The 14,910-nt window shown below is 43.6% G+C and overlaps 1 protein-coding gene across 1 annotated transcript in view; it reads right to left on the bottom strand.

Annotated features, from left to right (window-relative positions):
- Positions 1 to 14,910, bottom strand: part of NPLOC4 (NPL4 homolog, ubiquitin recognition factor) — a 51,853-nt gene that overhangs the window by 35,022 nt on the left and 1,921 nt on the right. The window contains exons 2-3 of the mRNA XM_052657418.1: positions 12,949 to 13,029; positions 6,903 to 7,015 (exon numbers count right to left, since the gene is read on the bottom strand). Of these exons, the coding sequence (XP_052513378.1) occupies positions 6,903 to 7,015; positions 12,949 to 13,029 (194 nt within the window). The remainder of the gene's footprint in view (positions 1 to 6,902; positions 7,016 to 12,948; positions 13,030 to 14,910) is intronic.

Below are 14,910 nucleotides of genomic sequence, written 5' to 3'. Positions count from 1 at the left end.
GCTATCTTCTTTTCTCCACAACCTGAGCTGCACAGAAGATCAACTCATGTGAAAACCTCTGATGCCTACGAACAGCCAACACCAACCACCCCAACAGCCTAGACAGCAAGGCTTCCCATTTTAAGAGAGTAGAGTGCTCCTTTCCTGTCTCCTCTGTGCCTGTTCACCTTATCAAGGCCAGCAGCAGGCTCTCTGGACTGAAACATAACTTCCTTACAACCAGACTGCAGGATCTATGCTCCACAGGCACAGACACACCTAGTTCCACACAGAAGACGCACGACCTCAGCAGACACTGGAGCAGCACAGCCTCCACCCTCGTCCTCCTTCTCTGCTTGGCGCCCACTTCCCCTCATTCCTTCCACGGCCCTCTCTTTAGCTCCCTCATTTACCTCCCTGGGGCATCTTCCTTTCACTTCTCTCTTTACATCCACACATGTGTCCCTAACATGCATGTCACTAATGTACAGCCCTGAGATGATTAGACACACACTTTCTGCATTTGCTGTTCCCACACAATCCCTCCAAAAATGGTCTGCATCTAGTCAATGTTCCGCGGTGAAGCCACCCCACAGTACGCTTTGCTGCTCCCACATGACAGGCAAGGCTCTTGAGAGACCTGCCACCACCATGCCACCAAGAGATGGCACAGTCTCCCGGCCGCAGGGCAGATTTCCCAGAGAAGGTACATTAGACTTTAGGAGTTTTATTTGTTCTTAAAGCTGCTGATGTACTGCTTTCTACAATAGTTCAGTTCAGTCACTCAGTCGTGTCCGACTCTTTGCGACCCCATGAATCACAGCACGCCAGGCCTCCCTGTCCATCACCATCTCCCAGAGTTCACTCAAACTCACACCCATTGAGTCAGTGATGCCATCCAGCCATCTCATCCTCTGTCGTCCCCTTTTCCTCCTGCCCCCAATCCCTCCCAGCATCAGGGTCTTTTCCAATGAGTCAACTCTTCGCATGAGGTGGCCAAAGTACTGGAATTTCAGCTTTAGCATCATTCCTTCCAAAGAACACCCAGGACTGATCTCCTTTAGAATGGATTGGTTGGATCTCCTTGCAGTCCAAGGGACTCTCAAGGGTCTTCTCCAACACCACAGTTCAAAAGCAGCAATTCTTCGGTGCTCAGCTTTCTTCACAGTCCAACTCTCACATCCATACATGACCACTGGAAAAACCATAGCCTTGACTAGTCGGACCTTTGTTGGCAAAGTAATGTCTCTGCATTTCAATATGCTATCTAGGTTGGTCATAACTTTCCTTCCAAGGAGTAAGCGTCTTTTAATTTTATGGCTGCACTTACCATCTGCAGTGATTTTGGAGCCCAAAAAAATAAAGTCTGACACTGTCTCTACTGTTTCCCCATCTATTTCCCATGAAGTGATGGGACCAGATGCCATGATCTTCGTTTTCTGAATGTTGAGCTTTAAGCCAACTTTTTCACTCTCCTCTTTCACTTTCATCAAGAGGCTTTTTAGTTCCTCTTCACTTTCTGCTATAAGGGTGGTACCATCTGCATATCTGAGGTTATTGATATTTCTCCCGGCAATCTTGATTCCAGCTTGTGCTTCTTCCAGCCCAGCGTTTCTCATGATGTACTCTGCATGTAAGTTAAATAAGCAGGGTGACAATATACAGCCTTGACGTATTCCTTTTCCTATTTGGAACCAGTCTGTTGTTCCATGTCCAGTTCTAACTGTTGCTTCCTGACCTGCATATAGCTTTCTCAAGAGGCAGGTCAGGTGGTCTGGTATTCCCATCTCTTCCAGAATTTTCCACAGTTTATTGCAATCCACACAGTCAAAGGCTTTGGCACAGTCAATAAAGCAGAAATAGATGTTTTTCTGGAACTCTCTTGCTTTTTTGATGATCCAGCAGATGTTGCAATTTGACCTCTGGTTCCTCTGCCTTTTCTAAATCCAGCTTGAACATCTGGAAGTTCACGGTTCACATCTTGCTGAAGCCTGGCTTGGAGAATTTTGAGCATTACTTTACTAGCATGTGAGATGAGCGCAACCGTGCGGTAATTTGAGCATTCTTTGGCATTGCCTTTCTTTGGGATTGGAATGAAAACTGACCTTTTCCAGTCCTGTGGCCACTGCTGAGTTGTCCAAATTTGCTGGCATATTGAGTGCAGCACTTTCACAGCATCATCTTTCAGGATTTGAAATAGCTCAACTGGAATTCCATCACCTCCATTAGCTTTGTTTGTAGTGATGCCTTTTAAGGCCCACTTGGCTTCACATTCCAGGATGTCTGGCTCTAGGTGAGTGATCATACCATCGTGATTATCTTGGTCATGAAGATCTTTTTTGTAAAGTTCTTCTGTATATTCTTGCCACCTCTTCTTAATATCTTCTGTTTCTGTTAGGTCCATACCATTTCTGTCCCTTATCGAGCCCATCTTTGCATGAAATGTTCCCTTGGTATCTCTAATTTTCTTGAAGAGATCTCTAGTCTTCCCATTCTGTTGTTTTCCTCTGTCTCTTTGCATTGATCACTGATGAAGGCTTTCTTATCTCTTCTTGCTATTCTTTGGAACTCTGCATTCAGATGCTTATATCTTTCCCTTTCTCCTTTGCTTTTTGCTTCTCTTCTTTTCACAGCTATTTGTAAGACCTCCCCAGACAGCCATTTTGCTTTTTTGCATTTCTTTTCCATGGGGATGGTCTTGATCCCTGTCTCCTGTACAATGTCACGAACCTCAGTCCATAGTTCATCAGGCACTCTATTTATCAGATCTAGTCCCTTAAATCTATTTCTCACTTCCACTGTATAATCATAAGGGATTTGATTTAGGTCGTACCTGAATGGTCTAGTGGTTTTCCCTACTTTCTTCAATTTAAGTCTGAATTTAGTAATAAGGAGCTCATGATCTGAGCCACAGTCAGCTTCCAGTCTTGTTTTTGCTGACTGTATAGAGCTTCTCTATCTTTGGCTGCAAAGAATATAATCAATCTGATTTTGGTGTTGACCATCTGGTGATGTCCACTTGTAGAGTCTTCTCTTGTGTTGTTGAAAGAGGGTAGTTGCTATGACCAGTGCGTTCTCTTGGCAAAATTCTATTAGCCTTTGCCCTGCTTCATTCCATGAGCTATCCCACGCCTGAGGTCAGGGGTGGCGGCCAAGAAGAGCAACCCCCCGTCCAAGGAGCTTTACTGGAGCAGCCGTGAAGAGATTCTCCACGTCCAAGGTAAGAGAAACCCAAGTAAGACAGTAGGTGTTGCAAGAGGGCATCAGAGGGCAGACACATTGAAACCATAATCACAGAAAACTAGTCAATCTAATCACACTAGGACCACAGCCTTGTCTAACTCAATGAAACTAAGCCGTGCCCTGTGGGGCCACCCAAGACAGGCGGGTTATGGTGGAGAGGTCTGACAGAACATGGTCCACTGGAGAAGGGAATGGCAAACCACTTCAGTATTCTTGCCTTGAGAACCCCATGAACAGTATGAAAAGACTTTCTACAAAGGCTGCCATGATTCACACTGCAAAGGGCAATATTTGGTTTTTGATCATTTTCAATATAAACAGTGTCCTTTCCCCATCAGACCCACTGCAGACTTCGGCAGAGCTTGACTGCCCACCTACCACCATGCCTGAGGCCAGTGAACAGTCCCACCTGGGAGCACTGCGGGTCCTGAGACAATCAGCCAACCCGTCTGGGAGGAAAAGCTGTAGCACCATCACTGGGTTAAGTATTTCCTTGCTCTCAACAAGAGGCACGTGCAGAAAGCAAGACTGGAAGCACAACCTGCAGCCTCCAACCAACCAACAAAGAAAACAGGCACCTAAGCCAGGATGGGGAGGCTGGGCTGCAGCTCTTCAACGGGTCTGCTTGGCCCTCTTTTTCCTCTCACAATTTAGGGTGATAAGACTGCCAACTTGTAATTGAAGATGTCTATGTCTAACAGCAAATGAGATATTCCTAAACATCCTCCAGGTTCAGGATACTTGGTTCAACTATCCATCAGTTTTAACAAACACACTCTAAAAGGCATTGTGGAGCTCTAAAGAAGGGAACTCTCAAGGGTCCAAAAACCCAGAGCAGCTCAAATAAGAATAGTGAGGGAACCTATGGCCAGCTCATGATGGGAACCTTGAAGTTGGCTTATAGTCGTTTTCTGGGTGACAGAGGTGAGGCCTTGAGCCTGCCTGACCAAAGCGAGTTGCTGAGCCCAAAATGCCACACAGGGCCAGATGTCTGAAGATGTCTCAACAGTTGGGAAAAAACCTACCAGCTGACAAAACAGACCAAAGAGAAATCCCATCTGCCTCCATCCACTACGCTGTAGGCAAAACTGTCTGAGAGTCTGAAACCAAAGGCCTGCTCTTGCAAGCATCCAGGGTACAATTAGGGATGCTACCTGGTTCAAGAAACCAAAGACAGAAATTAACTTGAGTGCTGAGCCCACAACGCCCCCTTGTGCTTACAAAAACAAATGCTTCTCAGTAAGTAAGACTCTTTGCGACCCCATGGACTGCAGCCCACCAGGCTACTCTGTCCACGAGATTTTCCAGGCAAGGATACTGGAGTGGGTTGCCATTTCCTTCAGTAGGAAAGCCAACAACCCCAGATCCTTCAGGCTCCCTAAGACTAAGTTTGGCCAAATATAAGCTCTCAAGAAAAGGTCACCAAATGTACAAGAGAAACAAACCACCAGGACCAAGAAAGGGCAGGAAACAATCAAGAGATTTAGACACCCGAAGACTTCAGGTGTGGGATTCCAGACAAAGAATATGTACTTATGAAGGAAATGTCAGCTGGAAATGGAATGAAGAATTATGAGCAATAAGAGGCTATCTGCAATAACCAGGGCCTCCAAGAGTGGGCAGAGGGGCCACAGACTTAGCAGTTCTTCCCAAATCCCCTGCTTAGAACAGGCTAGACAACACCAGCAATAGTGCAACAGGATCCTCACAAACCCTAAATACACTCAGGCAAGACAGACTCCAGACACCTCAGGACCTGAGAGGGAAGCACCAGGTGTGTGACAGGCCAAGGCAGAACCCCAAGGAACCCAGGAGTCTTCACTGGAAGCCTGGGGGCCAGCGTGAGAGCAGAGCAGGAACTGGGAAGAAGCCCCTGTGAGCATATGAGCTAACAGCCAGGGCTGAAAAAAATCAAATAGGAAAAAGTAAAAAATGTAATCAACTGAAATAACAGAGAGATTGAAAGAGAGGTATTATTTAAAGAGATAATGGGGAAGAATTCTCTAGACCTCACCTGCAGATACAGAAAATACATTTTACATCAGGTAGATGTAACATAGCAACTAACAAACCATCGAGTCCACACCTGGACAGATCAAACAGAAACCACAGGACCCCAAGACCAACAGAAGATCTTGAAAGCAGCCAGAGGGGGAAAAAAAGAACCTACAAATGAATAAGAGAATTAGAACAGCCAACTGAACTGTGAAAATGGCAACAAAGGCAGTGGAGTGAGACTCGCAAGGAACTCTGGGTGACCGACTCTTACAGACGTGGTCAGGTAACTCTTGAGCAGGGACAGGACGTGGTTCTCATGCTGCTCAGCAAGCATCACAATTATCACTGAAAAGACGCGCTCTAGGATCACCCAAAAAGACACGCCCTCCAAGTGTGACCGCACTGCAGGTGGACAGCTTTGCCTAAAGGGTACTTCATTCTGCAGCCCCCCTTTCCTGGCATCCAGCTGTCAGAATAGTTCTGAGACACATAGCTGCCACTTCCACAGTGCTTGTCCCGTGTAGGAACCAGACATGTGGCGGAGGTACAGGCCCCCCACCCACCAACAGACAAGGGTGGAGGGGCCCAGTGAGACTGGGTGACTATTCAGGCACACAGCCAGGAGTAGTGGGTGTGAGTCCAAACCCAAGTAACACCCACAAGAAGTGATTCTCAAGATGTGGAAACCCTTTGCAAGCTGGGAGGAAAGTCGGCCCACAACCACTGGAAACGAATATACACAAGACAAGACTTCACATCATCACAGCAGCAGGCAATGAGCAGGTGTTAAATAAGTATCTGATGAAGAACAAATAAATTCATGTTAAAATTGCATTTTTTCCCCCTAAGATACACTAATTGTGAATCTAAAATGGACCACACAGATTGCCAAGACGGCCTATTATTCTGACTGGTAAAAGGCACACAGCCAAGTACCAACAAAGCCCAGCCCAACCCTCAGCAGTGGTCACAGCAGCCAGGCTACCTGTACCCCAAACAGGAGAATTCCCTGCCCACTACCTAAGGACAGCAAAAGACCTGAAGGGTTCTACTCACTAATCCATGAGCAGGTGTGCCCACACAGCTCAGACAGGGGTGAGCAAGGCTTTTCCATAAAGGGCCAGACAGTAAAATATTTTTGGCTTTGCAGACCAGACAGCCTCTGTCACAATCACTCAGCCCTGCCCTTGCAGCAGGAAAACATAGAAATGAATGGACATGGTTGTGCTCCCATAAAACTAAAAAAACAGAAGAGGTCTCTGCACTCAAGAAACTTCTTCTGACATTACCCATCAATTCTAAGGCATTCCAGGGGTCTTGCCAGCAAGAAATACAACACAGACCTACCAAGCAGGTCTCAAGGCAGAACTACACACAGAGTTACATTCAAGGTCCTTCTCTGCAGTGAAGCAGCTAAGCGTGCAGCTGCACACTCACTGTAACTCCTCCTCTGTGAAGCATACCCCTGAATTCTGCAAGTCACACAGATCGGCTCGACAGTAACTGTAGATTCGGCATGGCTGCCAAACACCTGGCGAGGAGCATGGTCACCTGCACTTTGGTCCGCGTTCAAGACCGTAATCACAGTAGCAGAAGGAAATGGGAGAACTTAGTGACTTCGGGTGGGTAACTAGTGCCAGCATGCCCTCCCCACTCCCCATCTTCTCCCCTCGGGCACTCACTTGATCTTCAGCAGGTTGAGGGATTTGTTAGATGACGCTGTTATTTCTCCAGTCTTGTTTCTATTGATGTAAACTGAGAAGCCATTATTTTGGAAGCCAAACTCCTTTGCGACCTAAAACAAGCCCCAAACAACAGAGATTTAATAAAATATTTAAGGGAATTCCCTGATGGTCCAGTGGTTAGGACTCTGAGCTTTCAGGGTTAAGGACCTGGGTCCAATACTGGGTTGGGGAACTAAAACCTCACAAGTCACACAGCACAGCAAATAACATACCAAAATATTTAAGTCTCACTACTCTGACCACATATATACATCAGACATTCCTAGTGAGTTTAGAAACTGCTCCTCGCTAAACAAATACCTCTTGTTATTTTGCTTTCTTATGAGGAAACTCAAGTCTGGGGCCAAGACATGGAGCTCAACTCTTAGTGTCATCTGAGACAGGGAATTTTGGCAGAGAAACAGAAATTATAAAATATAATCAAATGGAAATTCTACAACTGAAACAGAAAATTCACTGGATGGGCTTATCATCAGAAGGGAAATGACAAAAACAAAACAACAAAAGAAAGTCAATTAAAGATGGGTTAATAGAGATTACAATCTACAGATACAGATTTGAAAGAATGAACAGAGCCTTAGGGAACCTCCAGAGCAATAGCAAATGATCCTCCAGAGAAAAGACTAAGGCTAGGACTGAAAAATATTTGAAGAAAGAATGGCCAAAACCCTCAAATTTGATGAAAAACATACGAGTAACAAATCCAGGAAGTTCAGCAAAACCAAAATAGGATAAATAAAGAAAAAACTATGTCTGGGCACACTGTCATCACACCGCTAAAAACCAAAGATCAATGGAGAACAGAAGACAATGGAACAACATCTTTAAAGTGCTGAGGCAGGAATAAAAATCTGTCAACTCAGAATTCTCCATCTGGAGACAATACCCTTCAAATACAAGGGCAAAATGAAAACATTCTCAAGTTGACAAGACCCAAGGGCACCTGTTGCCCACAGCCTCCACCACAATAAATGCCAGAGGACGTTCTTCAGGCTGAACACCAGACAGAAACTCAGAAGCAGAGGACACACAAAGATAAGAACTCCAAATCACACAACAGGCAATCATCACAGAATTGCCATGAGAATCCTGAGAGAGCAACAGTGCTGGTCAGGAACAGGACCAGGAACTTTCTTGGCAGTCCAGGGGTTAAGATTCCATGCTCCCAACGCAGAGGGCATGGGTTCAATTCCTGGTCAGGGCCTAAGATCCCGCATGCTGCGCAGTGTGGCCAAAGACAAAGAAACAGGCAAGACTAAAGACTTTGACCTTTTTCTGAAAGCGATAAACTGAAATTAACAAATTGTGGCATTTTATCTGTTCTGCAAAACCATAGTTTTTCTATAGACAGAGCACTGCAAGCTATTGCCAAGAATAAGAGAGAAGTCTTGCACCAGGAACATTGTTCCTGTGTGAGTTAGGATAGCACCCCTGGGATGTAAGGCAATCTCTGAAGTGGTGCAGGGTATCATGTGGGCAGCCCTGTGGGCAGAGGGAAATCCCTATGACCACATGACTGAGAACTGTGCTTTCTATCAGGACCAAGAGCAGCAGTATTTTCAAATACAACAGCCAGCAACATTACTTCACACATGCTGAATCCCACTTTGGGGAGATGCAGAAATATATATACTAGGTTCTGTATGGTGCTCCTGTGAAAATAACTGCTTCTGCCAACTCTGAATTCTTTATCTAAAGATACAGAAATCGAACACAAGACATCAAGCATAAAAAAAAAAAACAAAAAAACCTTAGCAGTCTTACAAGAGCACAGTTAAAATCTTAAAAACTGGGACTTTGCTGTCAGTCCAGTGATTAAGACTCTGCCTTCCAATGCAAAGGGCACAAGTCCCCAGAAGAAGAACTAAGATCCCACATGCCACACAGTGCAGCCAGGAAAAAAAGCTTCATTTCAAACCTGAGATAATCTTGATGTGTGACTACTGTAATAAAACCAGAAACATGGTACTGTGTAAGATGAATACAAACGTTTATAATGGAAAATAACAAAAAAGAATACATGGCATGATTTAAGTTCAAAAACAGCCAAAACTAAAATTTAGGGTTTAGAAATGCATAGAGGTGGTAAAACACAGAAAAGTGGGGAAGCAGCTCCCATCAGGTCAGGAGAAGAGTGACAGGCTGAGAAGTGGGAAGGCTGACCAATGGTTCCTGGAGGCTGCCACTGCCCCAACCCAGACCTGGGTATTTGCTTCACCATCAGTCTTTTTGACTGTTCACATTTTTCAAGCATCTCTTGGCAGGTACTTTAATTCACAGGTAAAAAAAATGTGTAATTTTTTTTAATACATTTATCAGCAGCAGTCACTTGCTGCTAAGAGGTCGGTTAAGAAAGGACTGAGGGAAATTTCCTGACAACCCAGAAGTTAGGATTCTGCGTTTTCATGGCTGAGGGTGCACATCTGATCCCTCACTGGGGAACTAAGATCCCAGAAGCCACAAGGTGCAGCCAACAAAAAGGACAGAGGTAGGATCTGGGGTGACTCAGTGAGGGCCCTTTCAGCGAAGTGACAGCAGCAGAAGCAAACCCTGGGATTCTGGAGATGAGGAAGGATGCTGCCAAGCAGGACAGCCACAAGAGCCTGTCCTGGAGGGGTCGTGGTCTAGTGATTCACAGAGAAGGAATTCTTCAGGGAGAAGCATTAGGTGGCCTCAAAAGATCCGGTGACTCAAGATTCTGTGAGAGATTTTCATTGCAATATGTCTTATTACACTTACAAAACCAATTTCCTTAGAGAGCATAATGCCACACATTAAATCAGGATCAAGGGTATCAAGTGTGGGGATGGGAAGTTGGAGCCAACAAAGTTCAGTGGTTAACATACTTTTCAGGCAAGTTTGTGAGGCGACAGGAAGGCCATTTCAAAGCCCACTTACAGGGCACAAATGCACAGCCAAATTATTAATTATCAAAAATCAGTATGAGTCCACTCATATGACACACCTGGAGAGACAGAACGTAGGGTGGTTACCAGAGCTGAAGGGGAGGCGGGGAGAAAAGTTTGTGTTTAATGGGAACAGAGTTTCAGTGTGGGAAGATGAAGAAATTCTGGAGATGGATGGTGGTGATGGCTGTATAACACCATGAATGTACTTAATGCTACTATACACTTGAACATGGTTTGCATGGCAAATTTTATGTTATTTTTCTTATCACAGTTAAAAAAAAAAAGATACAAATCTACATTTGCTGACATAGAGTCATGTCCATAACCTATTGTGAAGTGAAAAAAGGTTACAAATGATCACAAGGTGAGCTGTGAATTTCTCTAGAATGGGTGCATCTTACTTCTTCTGCCTGCAGGGCAGGAGGATTGACATACGGGTCACTGCCTGGACTCATGTAACTTGTCACCCAGACAGCTAAACAACCATCACCCCTCAACACTGCCATCAAACAATCCATTCAATGATCAATCAAGGAAGAAACAGGGATCTTGGTTCTTGAGCCTTGTCGGTAAGGTGGAGAGCATCCAAGCACCAGCACCGGAAACACAGGCGTTGGTGGCTGGCTCACTGATCTTCCTGACAGGGCAGATAGTGACCCCTTCAATAAGATATAACATGGTCACCTGAGTCAAAAAATGGTTCAGGAAGGTTGGACTCTGAATGTGAGGTCACAAGGAGAGCCTATCCAATTAATTCCAGGTGGATTTTCCTCTTTACGAATCCATGATACATGATTAAAATACATTATTTCCAAATCAGTCTTTAAAAAGCACTTTACATATAAATTAAAATGCAGGCAGGCCAGTTTTTTTTTTTTTCATTTTTTGTACTAAGTTGTTTCAGTCATGTCCAACTCTTTGCAACCCTACACACTGTAGCCCACCAGGCTCCTGATAAAATTCTCCAGGCAAGAGTATCAGAGTAGGTTGCCAATTCCTTCTCCATTTTTTTCTTTAGTGATCCATAAATGTTTCTCCTTAACCTCAGATTTGAAATACAGCAGTAGTATAGTGCGCTATTTTGGTGAAAGCACATGTACATGCATATACAGGAATGTGTGTGCACATATGCCTGCACACGTGTACATATAAAGACATGCTATAGTAACAGTTACCTCTGGCTAGTAAAATTGTGAGTTATTCTTACTGCTTCTTTATACTTCCCTGTATTGTTCGAGGCTTTTGTAATTAATCCATATCATTTGCATAATCAGAGGAAAGGATTTTCACTTGAGGGGAAACATCTCAGCGTAATAAATGTTTGTTTTTGAGTATTCCCAAGCAAATTTCTCCTAAGCAATGACTACTGTGGTGATAATGGCTTCAGAAATTAGGTCAACACTAAACTGTACCTCCCTGACTCCACCCACATCCAGTGACAGCTATTGTGTCTATATTCCCTATGCAAGGCAACAAGTAAATACCCAGAGGGAGCACTAGGATTTCAGGATACTTCTGAGGCAAATAAAAGTCAGAATAATCCTGTATTTTTAGGTTTCTTTTAAATCATTTGAATTTAACCTGTCCAACAACTCTATATTTGATGCCAAGCACAAAAACCTCAAGTTAAAAACAAAATCATATTTCTACATGGTTATTAGAGATGTAACAAATTTTCATATAACAAAGACTCGGAAAAGTAAAGAACAACTGTAGGCAGTCTTCTTAATCTCACGTTTATCCCCATAACTGTCCAAGCAATAGCTACCTAATGCTTCATCTCTGTCTCAGACGATCTCTCAAGAACTCAAGATTTTAGGATATCCCAGCACCATCACCACGTGTGAGCTGACAATGGTCAGCTGCTACTAAAAAAGCAAAGAGTAAAATATTAAAACGGAGTAGGAAAAGGCAACCCACTCCATTATTCTTGCCTGGAAAACTCCATGGCAGGCTACAGTCCATGGGGTCACAAACAGCTGGATATGACTGAGCAAGTAAGCACACACGCAGGATATTAAAAAGTCCTTAAAGACACAGAGATTCTCTTTTCTGCTGTCTGTTGCACCTGGGTCGTTTTTCTGTTGTTTTTGTAAATACGGTTGCTTAAACAGCACTGTTGGGATCAGAATAGAAACTACTTTTCAGAGACCAAACTTCTCAGGTAAGTACTATGACTTCCTTAACAGATCACACTGTAATCCTCAGCAAATCTCCTTATTCCCTGGACTTCAATTTCCATCTTTGTGAAAACAAAAAGATCAGACTACCTGACACTGAAAATTTCCTCTGGCTTTAACCGTCTGTGACCTTTTTTTTTTTTTGGCTTATGAAAAGTGATTTTCTTAATTAAAAGTTAATAGTTATCTACAACAAATTCAAATAATAAAGAATGTAAAAAGTAGAGATTGGCAAATTTTCTCTGTAAAGACCCAGGCAGTAAATATTTTCAGCTTTCAGGCCATACAATCTGTCACAACTACTCAGCTCTGCCCCTGGAGCTCAAAAGCAGCCAGACAGTACATAAGCCAAAGAGTGCGGCTGTGTTCCAATGAAAACAGGCGGCCAGCCATGAACCATGCTTTGCCGACCTCTAGAAGGAAGCATCAAGCAAAAGCCACTCTCCTTCCTTTGGCATCCTCTTCCGGAGCTACCCCTTTCAGGTCTGGCTTATACTCTTTAAACCACATTCTCACATCACAGATTTGTATATGGCGCTTTACCTAAGTTTTTAAGAAGAAAGTGGGATCATTCTATACATGTTAATAACTCCCCTTTGCTGAAGAATGATTTAAGTTCTTCACTCTCTGATTTTTTCACTCACAAATATTCCTCCTGGGAAATCCTTTTACACTGACCTTTGGGCCCTCAGTCCTGCGACGCTAAGCAGTGGTCAGCTGAGACACATCTGATTCTGTATCAGTCCCACCAATCAGGACAGAGAAAACCAACGCAAGAGACTAAACTTGGGCGTGGGGAGGAATCAAGAAAATGAGGGAAAGAGAAAAGGTACAGACTAGGAAGGGAACAACAGTGGAGGATGAAGAAAGGTCAATTACCCAAGCCACAGGTACCTTTTTCAAAAATGTTGCAGCTGTTTCTCTCTTTGTTGCCGTGATCCGCTTCACCCCATCTGGGGACTGGACACGTATTATCTATGGTAAATGAAACAAGGTGGTTACTATGCAGACTTGGAAGGTCCTGACCTATTACTGAAACTAACATCTGCAGTCTCTCGGCATGAGTCACTGAAACTTAAGAGTCAAACTTCACCTTTCCTCTTGCGTATTGTAACCCAATGTTTCTAGAAGATGAAGCAGAGGTCTGAGAGTCATCAGCACAGGGGAAGGCATCCTAAGAGGGCTGCCCTAATAGTCAACTCGTATCATTTCACTCAGAAAAATACAGCTTCAATTTTTTAAAAAGGTATTTGGCCATGCCACATGGCTTGTGGAATTTTAATTCCCCAACCAGGGCTTGAACCCACACCCTCAGCAGTGAAAATGCAAAGTCTCAACCTCTGGACCACCAGGGAATTCCTACAACCTCAACTTTTAACCATTATTTATAAAGAATATATCTGAAAGATCAAATTTTTCTCTTCATGTTTACCCAAATTTTTTTTTTTAATCAGCAGGAAAAAAAAAAACAAGAATCATGAACAATTGAGCTGTTTTAAAAAAACTTTGTTCCCAGATCCATTCAGACTACTTTTAAAAGATCACAGAATTCAATATGGAACTCCTTAGCAGACTATCGAGGGTTAGGACCCGCAGTGAAAGCCAAGAGCACAGGTTTAATCCTTGCTTAGAAACCAAGATCCCCGAAAGCCATGAGGCCAAAATAGAAAAAAAAAAAAAAAACTAAACTAAAAACATTAAAGGACTGCAGGAAATCTAATTTGTTATTTACTTTCAATAAAAAGAAGACAAATAAGATTTTAATACCATGGTAAAATTTGTCAGGGTTTTAAATATTTTCATGGCTAGCCATGAAATGATTGTCAGGTCTGGAAGACAGCTGGACAGAGCAGCACTTTCTAGATTTGATTTTCACCCTGACAGAAGCCCAGTGAAAGTGAGCTATGTCCAGGCCAGCCATCCGAGGTCTTGCCTCAATGGGGAGCATGAAAAGGCACGCCCTGCCACGAGCAAGACAGAGATGTTCCAACCACCTGAGGGACGGGAGGAGCCACGAACAGAATGTGCCGGAAAGTACTCATGTTCTTCATCTCAGCAACACTGCACTGTGTATTGTATTCAAAACAACACTATACAGATGAGAAATGTCATAAGCAATTGTTTTCGAAAGGCTTTCATTGACATAGGACAAAATGCCACAATGGCTTTCGATCTGGTCGATTTTATCAAATTAAGACTAATGTACGGACTTCCCTGGTGGTTCAGTGGTCAAGACGCTGGGTCCCAATGTAGGGTGCTGGTGTTCGATCCCTGGTCTGAGGACTAGATCCCACATGCCACAACTAAGATTCTGTGCAGCCAAATAAACAAATATTCTTTAAATAATAATAATTTAGATTTCCTAAATTATTCCTACATTTCCTAAAAAATAACTTGCCTCTGTCTTTCCCTGTTTTGGTTTTTTCAGCCATACCTCTCAGAATGCAGAACTTTCCCAACCAGGCATCAAACCCCTACCCCCTACAGGGGAAGCAAGGAGTCCTGTCTCCACTACTGGACTGCCAGGGAAGTCCTTTCTCATTTTCTAGTAAATTTTGTGTGTGTGTATTTCAGTTGTGTCGGACTCTGCAACCCCATGAACTGTAACCCGCCAGGCTCCTATTTATGGAATTTTTCAGGCAAGAATACTGGAGCGGGTTGCCATTTCCTACTCCAGGGGATCTTCCTGACCCAGGGATTGAATAACTTTTGCTTAACTGAAAAGGTTTTTCCCCCATGTTGTATTCAATTTTAAGATTTTGTTTTGAATAGTCCTTATGAAATCCCAATTGTTAAGAGTGTATTTTATTTTTGCTTCTCAATAACATGTTTAACTTTCTCACTCATCTGTGTGTA

Source organism: Budorcas taxicolor, chromosome 19 (assembly GCF_023091745.1).
Source record: "Budorcas taxicolor isolate Tak-1 chromosome 19, Takin1.1, whole genome shotgun sequence".
Taxonomy (NCBI): Eukaryota; Metazoa; Chordata; class Mammalia; order Artiodactyla; family Bovidae; genus Budorcas; species Budorcas taxicolor.
This window is presented reverse-complemented; position numbering and strand designations above follow the sequence as displayed.